Source organism: Schistocerca piceifrons, chromosome 10 (genome assembly GCF_021461385.2).
Source record: "Schistocerca piceifrons isolate TAMUIC-IGC-003096 chromosome 10, iqSchPice1.1, whole genome shotgun sequence".
Classification (NCBI taxonomy): domain Eukaryota; kingdom Metazoa; phylum Arthropoda; class Insecta; order Orthoptera; family Acrididae; genus Schistocerca; species Schistocerca piceifrons.
Genome location: NC_060147.1, coordinates 93,383,855 through 93,405,571, shown reverse-complemented (window position 1 = coordinate 93,405,571; position 21,717 = coordinate 93,383,855). Strand labels below are relative to the sequence as shown.

Genomic DNA, 21,717 nt, shown 5'->3' with positions numbered 1-21,717 from the left:
CAGCATATTGAAGTATATCATGAAATATGCACTGAATAAGTTATTCATCACAAAGATAGCTGAAGGATAATCATATTAGGTCAGCGTAAGATTTTCATATTCTACTGGAAGCACCATAATAGCCAGCAAAACTACTATCTTTTAGTGACCTGACAAATTTTATATTTTTAAGTGTGGTATTTTTGAAACTAGTGTCCCTTGGTGGTGCATGACTGTCTGCACAAGTAAATCTAATGTATCTATATTTTGTTGTTTATTAGTGGGTACAATGTTTGCTGTCACTGTGAGGAAGTAATCATTGCATTTGGTGTCCAATGATTTGAAGTTGTCACCATTTCTGACAGACCTGCATTCTGTGGACTCAGTTTCATTTGCGTCACTTTGTTGTCTGTTTTATCTTTTGTAATATTCCTGAAAGTTTTTGTCTTATTCTTGAAGGGTTTTATTCGTTGAGCATAGTACATGATTCTTGCATATGTCTTGACTACCGTTTGTTCTCTGACTTAGTAAGAGCAGTCACATCCTAACACATGATACTTTAATCCCAGGAGTTATCCACTTATTACCATTGCTCCTGTTCGTTTTTGTCCTTATTTGTTTTACGGTAAAACTAGACTCAAATTTTTCAGTGAACTTTAGATGAGCACAGGTCAAATATTATTTAAACTTTAATGATTACTAAGCCTTCTTTTTGCCCCTGCTCCCCCATGACTAATAGTCTTGTTAGTACGATAGAAATTGTAAATGAGTTGTCAAATCGCTGCCGACAGCCTTAGAAATATAAATTTCTGTAAAAATGGATAGTTTCGGAGGTGTCTGACGTACCAACGGAGTGTAGTAAAAATATAAACTAGCAACAGAATACAAATTATGAATTTAAAACGCCCACCGCACATCAGTGAACTAAACCTACCGATCACATGCTGTACGTGTTCGGAGTAGTCACACATACTTACGAACTTTCATAAGTTGTGTCTATTATGTACGTACAGTCTTTATGGTGTTATGAACTGATTATCAGATTGCTTTCAAGATTTTGGAAATAAATGTTCGCTAATCTGATACACAACTAAAATGTAAATAAATGTTTTCACCTCCGTCTAACACGATCTCACGCCTCTAATTAATCGACTTGAAACAAATCGATAATTACCACTATCGATACGAAGAAATTTCAGAAGCGCGCAACAAAAAAGTGTTCAGGGATGTTTTGATTTTATCGCTTGTTCTCAGCGTTTGAGAATTATTCGAGTAGTTACCGTCGATAGTAAATAATTACTTTTGTCATCCAATAGTCGTATGACTATTATTCTTCGCATAGTACGTTGAAAGACGAGAGGTAATTATAACTGCGTAGTTTGTTGAGTGTTGTAAACCAATAATTGTATGATAGTTATTGTTAAAGGATCCTTTTCAGTATTGTGTTGTGTGCTGCGGCATGTGCGTAGCCGATAGTTTTAAGGATAATGTATATGGAGTGAAGGGATAAACCAGCTGAACAATCTCTCCACAATGCGCAAATAGATACACCGGTAATACCCTTTTTGTTGTTTGTAATATCAGTGCCGATAATGGGACATTTACAAGGCCTTGCACTAGTAAAAAGACTATATAAAGAGTTATTAGAAAATCACAAAGTAATCATATCCTGATAACCAGCTACCAATATATAGCGGGCATTTAGAAATGTTACATATCCTATTGCGGAACCAGCACTACATGAGCGTTCACCTGTAATGTTTGTGTTGACGCTAGTTGCGGTACTATGTCCTACAGAAGATTTCATTATTGATCAAATGTTACACTGACAGACACTGGAATCAAGCCTAATTAATTGTAACAAGTAACCTGAACTCTGTGTCTGAAGAACACCTCCATCTGATGCTTTGCCATATGTGACGAAATTTGGTCTAGAATAACTCTTTTATCATTTGCATCTGCTGGTTTCCCATTAATATACCCTATAGTGTGTGGAAAATTCTCTCCTCGTTTCCACATCTTTCACTATTGTGGACTAGTTGCATTCTTTTTCAAGAACGTAGAAAATGAATAAAAATAATGTAAAATTTTAATTTGGCAGTTACAATAGCAAGTATATAATTATTACAGTGTACTATTGTTAAATCTGCAAAATGAAGCATGAGAAGTGTAAAATATACACCTCGTAAAAGAAAACTAGCCGTTATGGAAAGCATGGATTGCTGAGCACCATAAAGTTAACATGTTAAGTTGCAGACGGACACAGTGGACTGTTACACACTAAGCTTGTGGGCGAAGCTTTCATCAGAAAAGAAAGGAAAACAAACACATTCACACAAGCAGCTACACCTCACACACGTGAACACTATCTTTGGCCCTATAGAAGAGTTGGAGGTACACATTCTAGGCATGTATAGATCACGCATAAGCCTTGTGCAGGTTAGTCTATCAAGCAGATTGTGAAGAAATCACCAGACAGATCTCCTACATATCAACAAACCTGCAGTCTTATTGATTTGTTACTAGGGGCTATAACAGGTCACCTCAAGAAACCCAAAAATGTTGTAGGAGGACTTGTCATATTTGGAAAGATGTAGCGGTGAAGATGAGGTACATATCAGATTGTAAACATTGTTCATAATGGAAATGGGAGAAATAAAACTGTCATACACACAATATGTGATGTCAGTGCTGATACAACTTCAGTAAATATTCCTGCCACCAGTGTGGTTTTTGCAAGTTGTTGTAAAACCATTGGAATTATCAGTAGCAGTGATTTGCAGGACGCACTTCCATTATATCCATCGCATTTTAGTGACATCATTTGTTAACAAATTGCAGCTAGTTCTAACTTTCATTGTGTATGTAATTGTTTTAAAAGTAAAAGATTTAATACAAAGTTAATGTGAAAGAAATCCTCCACTTACTTTTCACTAACTTTTCAGCACTTTGCACAAAACATGATGGTAAAGGGAACTATAACGCTTAGTGCCATGTATGAACATGCAGATGTGTATGAAAAGTCTTCATAATTCCTTCCTGTCACTGGAAACCTATGATTGTTTCTCAAAGATGTAATGAGTGACAGAAGGTTCAGATGTGTTTCTTCAGTCATCCTGATATAATTGTGCCCGTCATGTGGATATATCTTCAACAAAATGAGTAAATCAATATGACGATAATCACATTTACATGCATGTCTGAAAGAATGGACTCTGTTGATGGTCTACAGGTGCACAAAATATTTCAAAATTTATTCACTGACTGAAAATTTCTAGACATCAGCTGTGTTAGTTACATATTTACTACCCAATAGTGATGTATAAACATTTGTCCTGAACCAAGACTCAAACCCAAATTCCCCGCATATCATGAGCAGCTGCATTAACAGCTTCAGTTGTCCCAGCCTGCTCCCTGGACTGAACCAAAATTTTGTATGTCACACTGACTACATCCTTATATCATAGCCCAATACATTTGTCACCTAATACTCGCAACATTACTTGGATTTCTGCAACAGGGGAGTGAGACAACAAGGAATTAAGACAAATGTTGGTGTAGATGGGCATACGACGCTAACACCAGTGATCTTGATTCCTCCTTGCCACTGTCTGCTTGTTGTGTGCATCCAAGTAATGTTGCGAGCATTAGGTGCCGAATTTAGTGGACTGCAATAGAAGGATGTAGACAGTGTGACATGTGGAAGTTTTGGACAGTCTGGGGAGCGTGTACGGATAGCGGAAGTGGTTAAGACTCGCAGTAAGTGGAAAATCTGGGTTCAAGTTCCAGTCCAGTACAAATGTTCAAATCTCACTATTGTGTAGCAGATCTACACAGAATACAACAGACGTCCAGGAATTTGCAGTCAGTGAATTAATTTCTGATAATCACATTTCCTCTTTTGTTTCTCTTGCAAAGCAAGGATAATGGCTGCTAAACTCAGTGCATTATCTTCTGAGCTTGACATATTTCAGGTACAAACTAATGCTTGTACAAGCATGCTTAAGTTATGTGGAGGTGTGAGGAATTTGTACACACTTGCACAAAACACTTAGTTGCATATGTTATAGCACTGTTGCATCTGGCATGTTCGTCTCTCCTTAATGCTTGTACAAGCATGCTTAACCCATGTGGAGATGTGAGGGATTTGTAAGCACTTGCACAAAACACTTGATCATGGGTGCGTGTCAACCATGCTGTTACATATGTAACCATATTATAACACTGTTTCATCTGGCATGTTTCCCTCTATGTGTGTGCAGGCATTGCTGTGTTTCTACTAGCAGAACATGTGCATGGCTATACCTTACTCTGGTCATTCACATTCTTTACTACAGTCCTGGAAGGATGACTTTCCTCACTGGTTTTTCTTCTTAAATCTGCATATGAAAATGCTGTGCAAAAATTCCAAAGATCTTGTTTAATGCGTCATTCAGTAGTAGGTAATTTTAACTTCACTTTGAAGCATTCCAATGTTTTCTATTCTTTTGTCTCTGTATGCTCAGAAATCAAGTTTTACAAGTAATAATTAGGAATAATATATTTCAAAAGGTGTGCAATTGTTTAGTCAGTTCAAAATTCACCACCTTTTGATTGGTTGGTTGATTCGGGTGGAGGAGACCAAACAGTGAGGTCATCAGTCCCACACCCTTTCAAAGGAACCATCCCTGCATTTGCCTGAAGCGATTTAGGGAAATCACAGAAAACTAAGTGACGATGGCCGAACGTGGATTTGAACCATCATCATCCTGAATGTCAGTCCAGTGTGCTAACCATCTCACTTTGTGAGCACATACCTACTATGGCTATGGTGAACTATTATTAGGGATGCAACCACATGCTGACTGGTCTGTGGATCATCTCGTGCTGTAAGCACAACAATTTTTGGTGTAGTGCAGCTTGATAAAACTCAAGGGAGAATATTAGCTGCTTGCTGATTGTGAAATAAAGTATTTATTTCAAAATAAAAGAATAACCTACACAGGAAAATGACTTCTTAAAGATAATTTACTTTCAACAGTTATGGAAAGGGTAGATAGCTACTCACCATAAAGATGACACATTGAGTTGCAGACGGTCACAACTAAAAGACTGTTACATACAGAGTTTACTGCCAAAGTGTTCTCAGAAAATACAGAAAGACACACACATTCACGCACATTACCACTATCTCTGTCTGCTCTGGCCAGACTGAGAGTGGGGCAAGGAAGGGGGGAGGGATAGCAGAGTATGGCTTTGGGGGGGAGTGCTGTCTTGTGGAGTGTGCAGGCACTAGATGGTGGAAGGGAAAGGGGGGGGGGGGCTGGAAAGTGGAAAAAAGTGGTTGGTGCATTGACAGATAGTGGCACACAGTGAGTGTGAGTGGTCATGAATTGGGAGGAGCTGAAAGGACGGAGGGGGCGGAAATTGTTTGGTGGATTGTGTCGGGATAGTAGGTTATCATAGATTGAAGAATGTGTTCTAAGGATAACTCGCATCTGCGCAGTTCAGGAAAGCTGATAGTGGAGGGTAGAATCCAGATGCTCCAGGTTGTGAAGCAGCCATTGAAATCAAGCATATTATGTTTAGCTGCATGTTATGCCAGAGTGTGGTCTACTTTGCTCTTGGCCAAAGTTGGCGGGGGCCATTCATCCTGATGGCCATACCAATATAAAAAGCTGCACAGTGGTTGCAGCAGGGCTGGTATGTGACATGTATGCCTTCACAGGTGGCCTGGCATCTGATGGGGCAGGACTCCTCTCTCAAAATTATGCGGGCCTCAACCTACGATAAATGACTGCCCCTCACACTCTGCACCCTACAGTTTCCGCGCCTCCTCTGTCCTATCACCTACTCCCAATTCACCTCCCCTCACTCTCGCTGTGTGCTGTTATCTGCCAACACACCCACCCACCAATCTTTTCCCCCTCTCTGCTCCTTTCCTTTTCCACTCCCACCCCCCATAGTTTCCCACGCAGCATCTGTCAGCTGTGCTCTGCTGTCTTCTAGTTCCTGCACACTCCACCAGACAGTGGTATTCTCCCCTACCCTTGCCCTGTTATCTCCCCCCCTCCCCTCCTTCCTTGCCCCACTCTTGATTATTGCTTCCGTTCAGTGTAACAGTTGCAGTCTGGCCAGGCTGGCTGGAGATAGCAGTCATGTGTGCAAGAGCTGTACCTGTTTGTGTGTATGTGTTTTCCTTTCTTTTCTAAAGAATGATTTGGCTGAAGGTTCAATGTGGAACAGTCTTCTTCTTCTTCTTTTTTGCCTGTCTGCAGATGATTTATTTTATAATGCAGACCATATCCAATGCACAAAAATCATTCCTGTTCCAAGTTCTATGAGAGACTTGCATACATATGGGTGAAAGTAAGCTTTCTCTTGAATAAACACCTTAAAATCATGATTTTAACACTTCCTTAGTACCTTTGTTAGCTGCAGGAAGTTTTGTTCACACTCTTTGTTAACTGGCTACAAATGTTTTCAGAAATTGTACTTACATCATTAGGGACCGATGACCATAGCAGTCTGGTCCCTTTAATCCCACAAACCAACCAACTTACATCATTGTTTGATTAGGTGACAACTGATTTTGTATTATGGCAAAAGAATTTTTTTGCATATTATTTCATCAGTTTGGCTTAAGAAATTTCTTTCTTTAATTGTCCTGTGATTGTTTGAAGTAGTGAAGAGCTATTGTATTCAACATATTGAAGAATTATTGGGCACAACACTGTAGAAGTTACATTTTATTCTCTTCACATTTATTTACACTAAATTCAGTTTTGATTATTGACTTTGTACCGGTTCCCGTGAGATCACCGTAGTTAAGCGCTGTCGGGTGTGGTTGGCACTTGGATGGGTGGCCATCCAGGCCGCCATGCGCTGTTGCCATTTTTCGGGGTGCACTCAGCCTCGTGATGCCAATTAAGGAGCTACTCGACCGAATAGTAGCGGCTTCAGTCAAGAATACCGTCATAACGATCGGGAGAGCAGTGTGCTGACCCCACGCCCCTCCTATCTGCATCCTCCACTTGAGGATGACGCGGCGGTCGGATGGTCCCGGTAGGCCTCTTGTGGCCAGACGATGGAGTGCTCTTTTTGTTATGCATGAACATCAATATTGTAACACAAATTGGTAAGCTGCAACAATTAGGAGAAGTTTTACAATGGCAGTGATTGACTTAATATTGTTATTACAGAATGATGACTGAAAATTACATGATGAAATTTTGAACATAGAAATTTGCTTGTTTACAACTGGGCCCTGACTTATTAACATGTTATTTTTCTTGACGATTACTGAAAAGTGACTGACCGGTGTTTTACACACATAACCTTTTTTGGATATGTGTATTACAGATATTACAAATTTTTAAATACAAGGCTAATACATTTTGGATATTATAAGATATAAAAAGTGGAAGATATGAAATACAGAAGACAGTGAAGCAAATTTGTGTAGTCAAGAGCCATATAATTAGAAAACAGCAAAATAATAGCCACTATTTTATGGGGGGTGGCTTTTAATGTGCATGGAGATTTGAAAGTTGGCCAAGAATTTTCTAGAAAGTGATATTTCCTAATTGGAATACTTACTAAAGTGACATATTAGGTTAGTGAAAGTGTACACAAAGGAGATAGAAAAATTGGAGCTAAAAACTATAACACTGTATTTTAGAAAGAGTTACATACGTCTTAAGATTGGAGCATTCTGGAACACACAAATTCAAATATGAATAACTTTTGAAATATTTTTAGAAAAGTAAATCATTAATTAAAGACTGGAGAACGAGAGCTTTTAAATAAGCTATGTCGGTTTTAAAACCAACAGTTTTAGGGTGTTCAAATTTGACATACTGTTTACAGGGATCATAAATTGTGAATATTTGTGTAAATAAACTGTTTCCATGTGGAATAAATAGATTACTGTAATTGTGAATAATAAAAATTATTGAAATTCTGCAGAGTTTGGCAGTTCTACATCATTACGAAGTGTTATATTCATGATCTATGCAACAAGTACTAATCTAATCTAATCGAATCTGTGTACATTGCATACTGGATGTCATGGAAATGTTGTGGCATAAACTTTTTGGGGGACTTGGGGTACATGATAAGGATTGAAAATCACATAGCAACCCATACCTTCAAATGATGTATACTAGAGTACTGCTACTACACTCACCAGATTTATCAAGTCTAGGTGCCTTTCCATGGGGAGCCATGAAATCATTCACAATCAAAGAAACTTTCGGTGTGTTCAAGCGTGTCTGGCAGTCAATGCTCTGTTGGTGTCAGGCGTCTGATGCTGATGGTGTGAACTTCGAGCATCTTTTATAAAATTAGAGCTATGTTCATGTTGTACATTATAAATATTTCAGATTAATCATTCTCTCATTTCCTTTCAGATCCTCAACCACTGTTACCACTTAAACTTAAACCTAACATTCACAGCCATGGACTGCTGTGCAATTATCAAACTTTATTGTGTGTCCCACCTTCCCTGGAAATTTGTCGCAACTTTTCCGGGACATCTTTTATATGAAATAAGTATATAATAGAAAAAAAAAAAAATTAGTTGAGGAGTAGAATTGTAGAAAGTGGAACTATTGCTCCTTGCTATATCTCAGATTGTATTCTTCTGTTAGTTTGTTCTCTACCAGAATCATGGAATGAGCATGTTGAGGCAGATGCAGAATTCTTCCGTCAGTGTTTGTGTCAAGGTCCTAGTGGAAGTGATTTGCTGTTGCTTCCTATGAACTATTGCGAAGTGTCAAGTGTGCACCTGTGTCCTTTGGATGACTTTCATTAGTGCACACACAGTGTAGTGTTGGGTTTGTGTTATGGATGAAGGGAATGGTTGCTTATTACTCAGTCCTCCATACAGGAGTCTACGGCGATGGTCAAAGGACGGTATCATTGTACGATTCTCTGGCGTGAACGATTTCTTAAATGTGAAAGGTAAAACTTTTACTTAACTTTTGCTGCCACACCATACTGATTAACGAATGACTGGATCTAAGCCTTAGACCCACTTAGTGATTTTACGTAGGACTAGAATTTTCTGGGGTTCTCAGCAAGATCTATTGCTAAGGTATGTTGATGGTAATTGTTGTAAGCTTCACACATCATTTTACAGATTTGTGAATTTCTGTTAACCACAAGTATGATTTACAATCAGTTTAAACTTTACCCATAATTCCTCTATTCCTATTTTACTGGAACTAAATGATGTCAATTCATTATCTTAAGTGGGATGCTAACAACTGCCTATCTGCTCTTTCAGGCAGAAATACTCTCCTAGTTTAGGAGGGAGATGATCCAAATCCCCTCAGGCTGTCCAGATTTAGGTTTTCTGTGATTTCCCTAAATTGCTGCAGGCAAATGATGGAATGATTTCTTTGTAAAAGAAGCCTGTGCTCTTGTCTCTAAATGACGTCATTTCATTGGATATTGAACTCTACATATTTCTTCCTTATTTGCTTCCAATTATCGTGCAGAATAAATAAAATTCTCCTCAGCTGAAAAATAACTTTCTTAATGCTCACCATTTATCTTGCTACAGGTAACACCCTTGACAAGATTAATACACTATGATACTATACATTCGCAAACCATTTCCGTTTGACAGACAAGTGAGAATTGACTCATTTCGTGATACTGACTATCTATTTACAAGGCTTTCACATTTCCTTTTTGTTTCTATTTTTTACAATAAAGAGCAACAAGGCTCTCGACACTTGCGGCTCCCCTCGCTATAAGTTCTTGTGTCAATTGAGAAAGGCAAGACCACATTATCGGGATCTTAAAAACTCCACATTAAACATAAAAATAAAAATAATTGTGTAAATATCTTGGCAATACAGGTGATGTAAATACTCTGAAGTATAAAAATATAGATGCCGACCTGATGTTGCTCAGAAGGGAATAACAGAAGTGCTACCACCAGTACAGTAGGACTTCAATTGACCATCACTTTTGGGACCAGGTGGTGGTCAGAGCGGTAAAAAGGTCAGATTATCAGAGGAGAATGAGACAAGTCATTTACAGAGCTCAGAACATTTTAGTAAAAATGGTTAAAATGGCTTTGAGCACTAAGGGACTTAACATCTGAGGTCATCAGTCCCCTAGACTTAGAACTACTTAAACCTAACTAACCTTAGGACATCACACACATCCATGCCCAAGGCAGGATTCGAACCTGTGACCGTAGCAGCAGCGCGGTTCTGGACTTAAGCGCCTAGAACCACTTGGCCACAATGGCGGCAACAATATAGTAAATCACAATTAAGTCAAAATTACTACATTTCTAATAAACAACAAGAAAAACAGAAAATATTGGACACTGTAAATCTATTTGAAAATGCGTGTGTGTGTGTGTGTGTATTTATTTATTGACTTTGCGGCTACATCAACCCACTTCTATGCACACAATATGTCCATAGATGTAGCGATTGGGTGTTGTTCTAAATATTTGAGGGCAGTCCAGAACACATCCATCGCTGCAGAGTAGCTAATCTTTTCATCTCTTCTTCTTTTCATAATTTGACTCCTCTTGCTTACCACTATACTGTTGCAAAACAAGAGCACGGCTCTGATCATCTTCAAGTTCTTCATTCGTAATAGAATCAATGTCACTTTCTTCTACCCATTCCTCTTTGTTAGCAGGATGGATATCATTATGAAAAGTTTTTAAACCAGCAACTCAATCTGCAGTATCTGGCACTATTTTGCTTTTGATTTAGGTTAGGAAAAACTTTCTTCCATTATTTTTTGGAATGGTTTTTCTACGTTCTTCCCAAGCTTTGGCAGCCATGTAGTAAATTGCATACTTTGTGTCAAGGCTTCTCATTGCTTCAAAAAGATCACAACTTTCTTCTGTTGTCTCTAAAAAGTGCTGATGTATTTTCTCATGTAACATTGTTCTAACCACCCAGTAACATCCAGGTCCATTCGTTATGGGTAAGCGGGGGGCAAAAACATAGCTTTCATGCAACTTCGTTGGAGCTCAGTCTCAGAGGGGTAGCTTGGCGCTTACCTAGGAATACAGTTGTACGTGGTTAGTAAAATCAATAGATAATGCTGTCACACAGTTCGGCGCAAAGCACAGATGGGTGATCAGATGCATGGTTGGATAATCCGAGGAGTTGGTTGATCGGAAGTTGAATCGTCATGATTCTACTGTATTTGTAACACTACAGGAAACCACATAAATTTAGCCATGGGGAATGCAGATACCAGATTCATATTTATTGGAAGAAAAGTCATACTTGTTTGGTCAGTTCTTCAGTAGAGTTTGTTAGTCTTGGATTAATGGAAGGTAAAGAAAATATTGAAAAACGAGCTTCGTGATTTGTCTGGGATTTGTTTAGCCAGCACAAAAGTGTCACAGAAATTTTTTACAAACAGCAGTGGAAGACTTTCCAAGAAAAATGTTGAGCTTCATAGAGAGCATTATTCACTAAATTCAGAGAACTGACGTTCAACAATAACTTGTGAATTATATTTTCTTTAACAAAAAATATGTGTAATGACTCCAGTGCTAAATGTAGAGAAATTTAGGCTCATATAGAGTGATACCAACAATCTCTTTTCCCATGTAGGACCTGCATACAGAATACAAATGGAGAAAATGTACCCCTGGTGCACACAATATAAAGGCTTGTGAGTACAGATTTAGATGAAACTTGTATGGCAAACTTGATTGTGAAAGTGAGTGTGTTTAACTCATTTTATTATTTGCTGGTGTTATATGCTACAACTAGTTCTCCTTTTCTTCATAACTTCCAAGATTGTAAATATACACATAGTGGTCAAAATATTGTTCACCTGCTGTTGGTCACTTTGTAACAATGAGGTGATGTAGAATTAGTACCAGGCACTCACATGACCCTGGACCACTGATGTGTCATACCTGTGGAGTGATGCATATACGCCAGTCAGTTGTGCGAAATCAGTGCAGTAAGATAGGTCTGTGTAGAGATGCAAAAGAATGAAGCTGTTGAATTTGGATGTATCCTTGACTGCACCGTGTATGAAGTTGGTCAATTTGTTGGCGTATTAATGCAGCCTACCCAGTGAGTCTACATGAAAGGTGTACTGCTTGTTACTATGTAATTGAATGTAAGAACAGTGCTTGTAAAAAGAACCTAACAGATGGAGAACAGAGACCAATGTCACACATCATCAATGAGAATCAGTTTCAAGTCCAAAAGGAACTAAAGGCCATCAGTGACTAGGTCCATCTCAACCAGTTTCCAAATGAACATTTCAAAGAGAGCTGCTTGCAGTAGGCATTAGGAATGAGGTGCCAGTGTAATCCTGTGAGTCAGTGAATGCAAGGCCAACCCAACCAGTTTGCAAGTGAACATCCTGAATAGAACTGCATGCAGTAGACATTAGGGATTAGGTACCTCTGTAATGGCCATAGCTCACAGTGGCACATGAAAGTGCACGTCTTTGAGGGCTGAATGACACAGAAAGTGAATAGTAGCTGACAGAAGGCATGTAGTGTGATCCAAAGAGTTATATTTTCATCTCTCTTTCAATTAAGGCATTTAGTGCACTGACTGCCAAATGAGATGTTTAACCCTCAGTGTGTGACGGGTGTAGTTCAGGTTGTAGGTGGTTCTATGTTTTTGGGGTGTCTTTCACACCATGATTTGTGCCCACTCATTCAGATTACAGTGAACATGAACTGGGATATTTATTTCAAAATTCTTGACAGGCAAGTGTTGCCCTTTCTTCTACAGCGTGATCCATATAAACCTGAACTAGTCTAATGAGTCATAATTTTGTAACCAATAATAGGGCACATTTGCAGTTTTGGGAGATGAAGTCCTCACAGCTAATGTTGGAAGTGGCCCCTGCCAGCATCAATGCCTAACAGTACTCATTTCATCATATTCCGCGACATTCTGTGAAGTGAATCCTCACCAGTGCTGCTTATTTCATGTGTAAATGGCCTTATGGAGTTCTGTGGTAGTCCATGGTCTAATCTCATACACTCAACTTTTAAGATACCCCCACAAGAAAAAATCTTGGTGGGTTAGGTCGTGTGATGGGAGGGAGGGCAGATTTTTTTGAGATTATTTTGGTCACCAAAGAAACTGGTTACAAGTTGCATGAAAACGTTAGACATGTGACACATTAGGGTCAACAAGCCTAGAAGCTGACACTGCACACTCCACTCCAACCTTTTCATCATGCAGTGGTGGTTTGTGGATGATAAATGGGTTTACACCAGCTCAGTATCTGCTGTTTTGTGTGTCGATGTAACCTGACAGATGGAATCATGCATAATCTGTAAACTTAAGTTAATGTCTTGACATTCAAATCAGGAAACTATTGACAGTAACACATTGTTTTCTCATGATCTGTTTCTTGCAATGCCTGCATCATTACACTCTGTATGGTAGCAGTGCCGATTTCTTTGCAGCTTTGTGACATACACAATATGCAATTGAAATGCCTGTCTCCTGGCTTAATCACTAGCAGAGTTTTCCAAGCATCTTCGAACATTATCAATAACCTCTGCACTCAGTGATGGTCTATGTTTACCAGTGTCACTGTTTAGTACACCAGTTATCTCCAGCTTCCTTAACAGTTAATAAAATTGTTGCTTTTCTTGGAGAATTTCAAACATTGAATTCTCTTCAGAAAATTGCACATATTGAATTCTCTTTGGAATGCCATTTCGTTGAAACCAATGAGTCTGCCCTCCATTATGTTTTCACTATAAAAACCCGCTCTTGAAGTGTGTATTGCATGTTTCTAACAGCTCAAGACTGCAAACAAATCACTAATTTGCCCATTATTGTCATGCAGTAAGAACTACACACTCAGAGACTTCACAAGCGGTGACGGCTGAGGCTACCAACTAACTGATACAATCCAAGCAAGCATGGCATTATACCAGACAAAGGACCTCATGCTCTGGAACAACAATCAACTTGCCGACAATGGGTAGTACTTTGACTCTCACAGAGCTACTGAAATCATTAAAACAACTCTCCCATTTCTACAAGCTTTCAGAGGGAAATTATGACCCATTGAATTAGTTCAAGTTTACTTGTGTCTCCCTGTACATATTCATCATGAGTGTGCTGTGGAGACTTGCATCTTTCAAGACAACAAAAACCATGTTCACTGGTCTGCACACATAATGTTTCTGGTTTTGATGAACACGGAGGCTCCCTATTGCACCTCAAGTGACCTGTTTAGTATCCCAATCTTAATTACGTGGAAAATGTCTGTGGCCGTTTTCAACAGTAGGTGAAATGCACCAATCAGCATCCCTGTAATTTGGTAGCTCTGTAGGATCTAATTATCGAGGAGTGGCTTCAGCCTGTACCATCCCTCCAGGCTGTAATTCAGATTAAATATGCACTTAAATTGTGCGTATATCAATGTAATTACAAAGTTTGGTATAATTTCAGTACCTCTTGGCAGAAAAAGTCACAGTTTTGTTTGAGAACTTGAATGTTCTGTTGTCGAAGATAACTGCTGATTATATCTGCTCACTGCAGTAACATAGTCATGAGGTGTGTTATTTGGCATGGTTGGTACTCGAAATAATAACATGTATGCAATAAATCTAATCACATATTTAGTGTAATGATTTTTAAACTACCTTGGTTGAATTTCCACAAAACTTTGATGCACGCCTACTGACATGATCTTGTGCACTCACATGAACAAAATTTGCACTGGTTTCACAGGCACAGCCACTGAATTGTAAGTATATTCTTAACAGTCAAAACCAGTGTGTGTATTATTGACAGTTACTTTTTAACTAAATTATAATTACAAAAAATGGATTATAGATCTATTAAAATGAAATGCATCATGGCGTTATTAATAAAACTTAAACACAGATTTTCTAGTCATAGTCGAGTAATATACATCCTTTTAGATTCTGTTTTGTGAAATATATGTTTTTACCAGTCAGAAGTCTTCACATCAACTACACCTAATTAATTTACCAAACATGTTACTAATGGTTGTTTTTCAAAACTTAATGTTATACAGAGTTGTACTTTTACTTCTATTTGGGATTATGAAAATACTAGTAATTTTGCTGTGTTTATGTGGCAAACATAGTTGAGTAGTAGTGATATTGGTTATGCTTGTAAGTGACATAGTCAGTGTTAGTCATTCATCAATAACACATCTTGGTCTGTTACATTACAAACTGGATATGGCATAACTGAAGGAGCCTGTCGACTCTCTTCCTTGCCAGATTAAGTTCGGTGTCAAGGCTGGACACAGTGCTACCAGGTATTAACGTAATGTCTCCGATGAATTGTCTTAATTTTCTGTCTTGTGTGTTAACTACTTGTATTTGAGTTTGACTTGTTCAAGTCTTGAAGTTGCATTCAAATTTGTATTCCTACATAATTAACATGTGTGCTTTCCAAATAGGCTATGGGTTCCATTTACATCAGTGATTTCCCGGATGAAATCCTCCTACACATCTTCTCGTACCTGTCCCGAGAGGAGCTGGCCGCAGGGCCGAGCCATGTGAACAGGCGATGGCAGGCCGTGTGTAATGATGACACACTCTGGCGCGACAGTGACTACGTCGTCGGTGAAAACCAGACTGACAAAGAGGCCCTGTCGCTGGTGATGAGCATGCCACAGCTGCGAGTGCTCAGGCTGCAGCGCATGCTACCGTCTGGCATGCTGCATCACGTGTTCCGCACGTGCCACAGCCTCACTGAGCTCGAGATACACTGGTAAGTCCAGCTGTCAACTATTGAAAGCTTGGTAGGTCGGTATGTTTCCTGTAAAGTACTCCAGGGTGGCTAGCGACATAGGAGTGCAGAATAATTATAAATAAAAACAAAAAGTAACAAGTCACTAAACTGTGTGTGTGTGTGTGTGTGTTTACAGTGCATTCTGGGGGCTTTGGTCCATATTCAGATGTCAGTTCCATTGTTTAGCTCAGGCGCATTGCTCGGTAAATTGACCATCATGAAATATCTAGAATATTTTAAATAAGTGTCTTTTATTGCAGAATTTCTTCTTACTAACCCCCCAAAAACTTTCTGCACTCAAAATGATCAATTTGAAACACTGTAGATATTTCAACACCATTAGTTTCTCAGGAGCAAAGTATGCTTGATAAACACCGGAAATATCATTTGATGATGGAGCAAAGCCTCAAAATCACTTTAAATTCAATGATTGGTTACTTTGTGTTTTTGCTTATGTTTTAGAGTTGCCATCATTTAAGAAAAAGAAATAAGGATTGGGAAACATGGACATATATATCAGAAAGAAATTGGAAAGTACTTTACTGATCAGACTCTTATTTCCAATAATTGTAACATACTCATTCTCACCTAACGGTAAAGACTTATCTATTCCATGTACATTTAATTCTAGTATAATGCATATTTTGCACATTGTGAAGAAAACTGATAACTAGCAGTGCAACAAAATCTTCGTTTATCTGATTTACTTCATTGCTGGCATGATGAATAAAATCTTTCACACTGCCTGATTTATAAACTGTCGTGGCAAAGCAAAGTAATTGCTTAGAACCAAGTCCCATCGTCAAGATAAAAGCGGATAGCATGCTAAAAGTGGTTGTCTGTGATTAAGTTGACTATACAGCACCATGCTGTAAACAAGATAGAAGTGTACACAGCATCAACATAAACCATACTGGTAGGTCAATAGTGTGCTGGCAATTGCAGGCAGTTGTTAAACAGTTACAGGTATCTCAGGTTCTTTGTAAGATTCACATACATCATGCTGAATAAATATTTCAAATGTAAACAGTGAGCACACTTTCAGACTTTGTTATCAACAGATACAGCATCTATTTCTATTCTTGTTGGTACATTTTCTTCAACCACAACTTAGTTCAATTGTGAACTATTCTTGCAACTGACTCTCACAAAAGCTACGTCAGTGCCCTAGCAAAGTCGTGTGTTCACAAGAGATGGTGTGATAAACAAATATTTCAGACATATAAAACCAATATTGTTATTTTTAATGCAATTTCTTTACAAAATTACATTTTCAGTGTTAATATAACTACTACAAACATTCCCAATTAAACACTTGATTTAAAACAATTCTTTTAATTGCAGATAGTCTAAAATATGGCAGAAATATACAGAGTATCCCGAAGATGACTTTGACATGACAGAACCACATGGATTCATAAATTGTATAAAGTTTGTCTCTGTAAAATACAAATAAACAAACTGATACCCCACATTGCAAAAATTACAAAGTGAACTGAAGGATGCAAAAATAAGTGAGCAAACCATTAAGTGAAACCTACACTGCCTGACAAAAAAAGTGAAACACCCGGAAGAGACCAGGTAACGAAATGAAACTTTGTGGGATGGAAAGTTATATGATATTGTTGCAGTGATTAGACAATTGAGTCAAATTTGTGAAGTACATGACAATAGGGGCCCACTTATCAGTATGATATTGCCTGGATGCATGAACTGATTCAGTTGGAAAGGGTGTCATAACGTGATTTTATCCTGTTTTGAGGCAAACCGGCCCACAATTGTTGTAAATGGCCTTTCATATCCTTGAAACAGGTGCGGGGACAGAATTAATGTCTGATCTGGTCCCACATACATCAGGGACAGATCTGAGGATCTTTTTGGCCACGGGAGTACCTCAACATCATGCAGTCATTTCATAGAGACACATGCCATGGGTGGAGGAAAAATGGCACCACAGTGTCACTTAAGAGACAACACATGAGGGTGTAGGATATACATGACATACTGTTGTGCTGACAGAGTTCCCTCAAACCAGTATCAGCTGTGACCAGTCATATCCAATTGCTCCCCACACCATGGCATCAAGAGTAACACCACTGTGTTTCTCCAAACCATTGGTAGAATGGGACCTCGCGACGTGTTGCTGCCATACTCACCTACAGTGGTCATTGGGGGTAGTGCAGTGTCACGATTTACCACTGAACACCATGCGATGTCATTCATCAGTAGTCCATGCTCCCCTGTCATGGCACCACTGCACATTAATACCCAAGTCCTGCTGCTGCTAGTCTCCAACCAGTCGTGCAGGGTAACACTTCACCGCAGGAAGTCAACTGCTCATTCTCAGGCAGCAGGAACAGTTCATGGTATTCAGTTGTTGTCGACCAGAACCCTGACGCTGAGTCACATTCCCATGCAGCCTGACATCAGGTCACTGTCACATCCAAATACCCCAAAAAACTGGATGTTATGATTCTACCAGTCAGGCAATGGAGATCCACAATGAGGCTTCTCTCAAACTGTCAGGTGTTGATAACAGTGTGTCACATGAGTACTCTGCATCTCTGTATCCTTCACAATAATCACTCAACATCTGATGCACTTTACATCCCTTATATACTCTGCCAGTCCTGGTGGTAACTCTAAACATAAAATATGGTAATACTCTCTGGTGGCTGTTCTACTTGTCATAGAGTATTGCAACTCTGTAATCATTTACATGTCTGCTGATGGTGTGTAGCTACATTGACATCTGACCATGTCTTCTGGGTGTCCTTCTTTTTGGGAGGCATTATATATTAGACTGATCAATACCCATGGTACTGTTAAAACAGTGCAGAACAGTTGGCAAATTCAACTTGTTATTCCTTTGAACTAATAACAGTATAATGTAATTGAGTCGCAGATAGGCACAACAAAACGACTGTCACAAATTAGCTTTTGGCCAGTAGTTGCCAGAGACTGCAGTTGTGTGTGTGTGTGTGTGTGTGTGTGTGTGTGTGTGTGTGTGTGTGTGTGTGTGTGTGTGTCTGTCTGTCTGTCTGTCTGACTGACTGTCAAAAAGACTCACAAATTAGGTTTTGGCCAGTTCTGTGGCTTCAGTTGCCAGAGACTGCAGTCATGTGTGTGTGTGTGTGTGTGTGTTTGTGTGTGCGTGTGTGTGTGCATGTGTGTGTTGATCGTCTATTTTTGATGAAGGCCATACTGGCTGGAAGCTAATTTGTGACAGTATTTTTGTTGTGCCTATCTGCAACTCAGCATTTCCACTATATGGTGAGTAGCAATTTTCCTTTTCATAACATTGTTACATTCCATTTGGATATTCCATTGTTTGGTATTGGATGGACAAAAAAATCTACTCACTAAGTGGTGACAGGAGAATACACATTTAAAAAAAGGTTTAATTTAACGCAAGCTTTTCTAGCCAGTGGGTCCTTCTTCCAGCAGAAGGGTTGAAGGGGAAGGTAGAGGGGTAAAGGGAAAGGCACTGGAGAGGTCTAGGAAAAGAGATAGAACTTGGAAAACTCAGCCAGAAACCTGGATCAGGGGACACTTACTGGATGGCACGAGAAGGAAAACTGATTGTAGGGGACTGCACCAGAAAGAATTTGAAAACCTAAGAGCTTAAAGATGGAAGACAAGGTAGTATGCAAGACAGAGGTTACTGCTGAAACTCTGTGCACAAGCTAATAAAGAGTGAAAATCCAAATGTATTGTATGTAATAGAGGAGGGAGGAGGCTGAGAAAATGAAAGAAGTAGAAAACTTACACAGATTGAAAAAAGGAATAGTTACTGTGAAGAAATGCTGAGACAGAAAAAATTAATGTAAATTAAGGTGAGGTGAGTGACAAGAACCGAGGATATGTTGTAGCTGTAGTTCCCACCTGTGGAGTTATGAGAAACTGGAGTCCAAGGGGAGAATCAAGATGGTGTGTGCAGTGAAACAAGCACTGATTACATGACTGTCATGTTGTAGAGCATGCTCTGCATCTGTCTCAGCATTTGTTCACAGTAATTACTACTTTGTTCACTCCGTTTTAGTTTTCTACACCTTTCATTTTCTGACCTGTCTGTTTTTAGCTGCCCCCTCTCACCTACATCTACATCTATATAGATACTTCACAAGCCACCACGGTACCCCGTACCACTACTCGTCATTTCCTTTTCTGTTCCACTTGCAAATAGAATGAAGGATAAACTACACTCTACATAATGAGATTTTCACTCTGCAGCGGAGTGTGCGCTGATATGAAACTTCCTGGCAGATTAAAACTGTGTGCCCGACCGAGACTCGAACTCGGGACCTTTGCCTTTCACGGGCAAGTGGTAGAGCACTTGCCCGCGAAAGGCAAAGGTCCCGAATTCGAGTCTCGGTCGGGCACACAGTTTTAATCTGCCAGGAAGTTTCATATCAGCGCACACTCCGCTGCAGAGTGAAAATCTCATTCTGGAAACATCCCCCAGGCTGTGGCTAAGCCATGTCTCCGCAATATCCTTTCTTTCAGGATTGCTAGTTCTGCAAGGTTCGCAGGAGAGCTTCTGTAAAGTTTGGAAGGTAGGAGACAAGGTACTGGCAGAAGTAAAGCTGTGAGTACCGGGCGTGAGTCGTGCTTCGGTAGCTCAGTTGGTAGAGCACTTGCCCGCGAAAGGCAAAGGTCCCGAGTTCGAGTCTCGGTCGGGCACACAGTTTTAATCTGCCAGGAAGTTTCATATCAGCGCACACTCCGCTGCAGAGTGAAAATCTCATTCTGGAAACATCCCCCAGGCTGTGGCTAAGCCATGTCTCCGCAATATCCTTTCTTTCAGGATTGCTAGTTCTGCAAGGTTCGCAGGAGAGCTTCTGTAAAGTTTGGAAGGTAGGAGACAAGGTACTGGCAGAAGTAAAGCTGTGAGTACCGGGCGTGAGTCGTGCTTCGGTAGCTCAGTTGGTAGAGCACTTGCCCGCGAAAGGCAAAGGTCCCGAGTTCGAGTCTCGGTCGGGCACACAGTTTTAATCTGCCAGGAAGTTTCATATCAGCGCACACTCCGCTGCAGAGTGAAAATCTCATTCTGGAAACATCCCCCAGGCTGTGGCTAAGCCATGTCTCCGCAATATCCTTTCTTTCAGGAGTGCTAGTTCTGCAAGGTTCGCAGGAGAGCTTCTGTAAAGTTTGGGAGGTAGGAGATGAGGTACTGGCAGAAGTAAAGCTGTGAGTACCGGGCGTGAGTCGTGCTTTGGTAGCTCAGTTGGTAGAGCACTTGCCCGCGAAAGGCAAAGGTCCCGAGTTCGAGTCTCGGTCGGGCACACAGTTTTAATCTGCCAGGAAGTTTTACACTCTACATGCCTCTGTATGAGCCCTAATATCTCATATCTTATCTTCGTGGTCCTTAGGCACAATGTATGTTGGTGGCAGTCGAATCATTTGGCTGTCAGCTTCAGACGACTGTTCTCTAAATTTTCTCAAGTGTTTCTTGAGAAGAACAGCACCATCCCTTCAGGAATTTGCATTTGAGTTCCAGAAGCATCTTCGTAACACTTGTTGTTTGAACCTACCTGTAATAAATCTAGGAGCCCGCCTCTGTATTGTGTCGATGTCTCCCTTAAATATGACATGGTGCGGATCCTAAACACTCGAACAGTACTCAAAAATGGGTTGCATATGCTGTCTCCTTTATGGGTGAGTTACACTTTGCCAAAATTTTCCCAACAAAATGATGTTGAGTATTCGCCTTCCCTACCACAGTTCTCACATGCCTGTTCCGCCTCATATCACTTTGCAACTTTATGCGCAGATACTTAAACAAATTGACTGTGTCAAGCAGGATACTAGTAGTACTATATCCGAACGTTACAAATCGACCATTCGCCTTCTCTATCACAGTTCTCACATGCTTGTTCCACCTCATATCATTTTGCAACATTAAGCGCAGATATTTAAATGACTGACTATGTCAAGCAGGACACCAGTATATTGTATCAGAACACTTCAGGTTTGATCTTCCTACTACACATTTTTC

General features: G+C 39.7%; 1 protein-coding gene across 2 annotated transcripts in view; it reads left to right on the top strand.

Annotated features, from left to right (window-relative positions):
* The first annotated feature begins 1,174 nt into the window (after positions 1–1,174).
* The window catches only part of LOC124719001 (F-box/LRR-repeat protein 20-like), a 74,775-nt gene continuing 54,232 nt past the window's right edge, over positions 1,175–21,717 (top strand). For both annotated transcript variants that reach the window (XM_047244671.1, XM_047244672.1), the window contains exons 1-2: positions 1,175–1,339; positions 15,385–15,698. In XM_047244671.1, the coding sequence (XP_047100627.1) occupies positions 15,388–15,698 (311 nt within the window). In that variant the 5' untranslated portion in view covers positions 1,175–1,339; positions 15,385–15,387. The remainder of the gene's footprint in view (positions 1,340–15,384; positions 15,699–21,717) is intronic.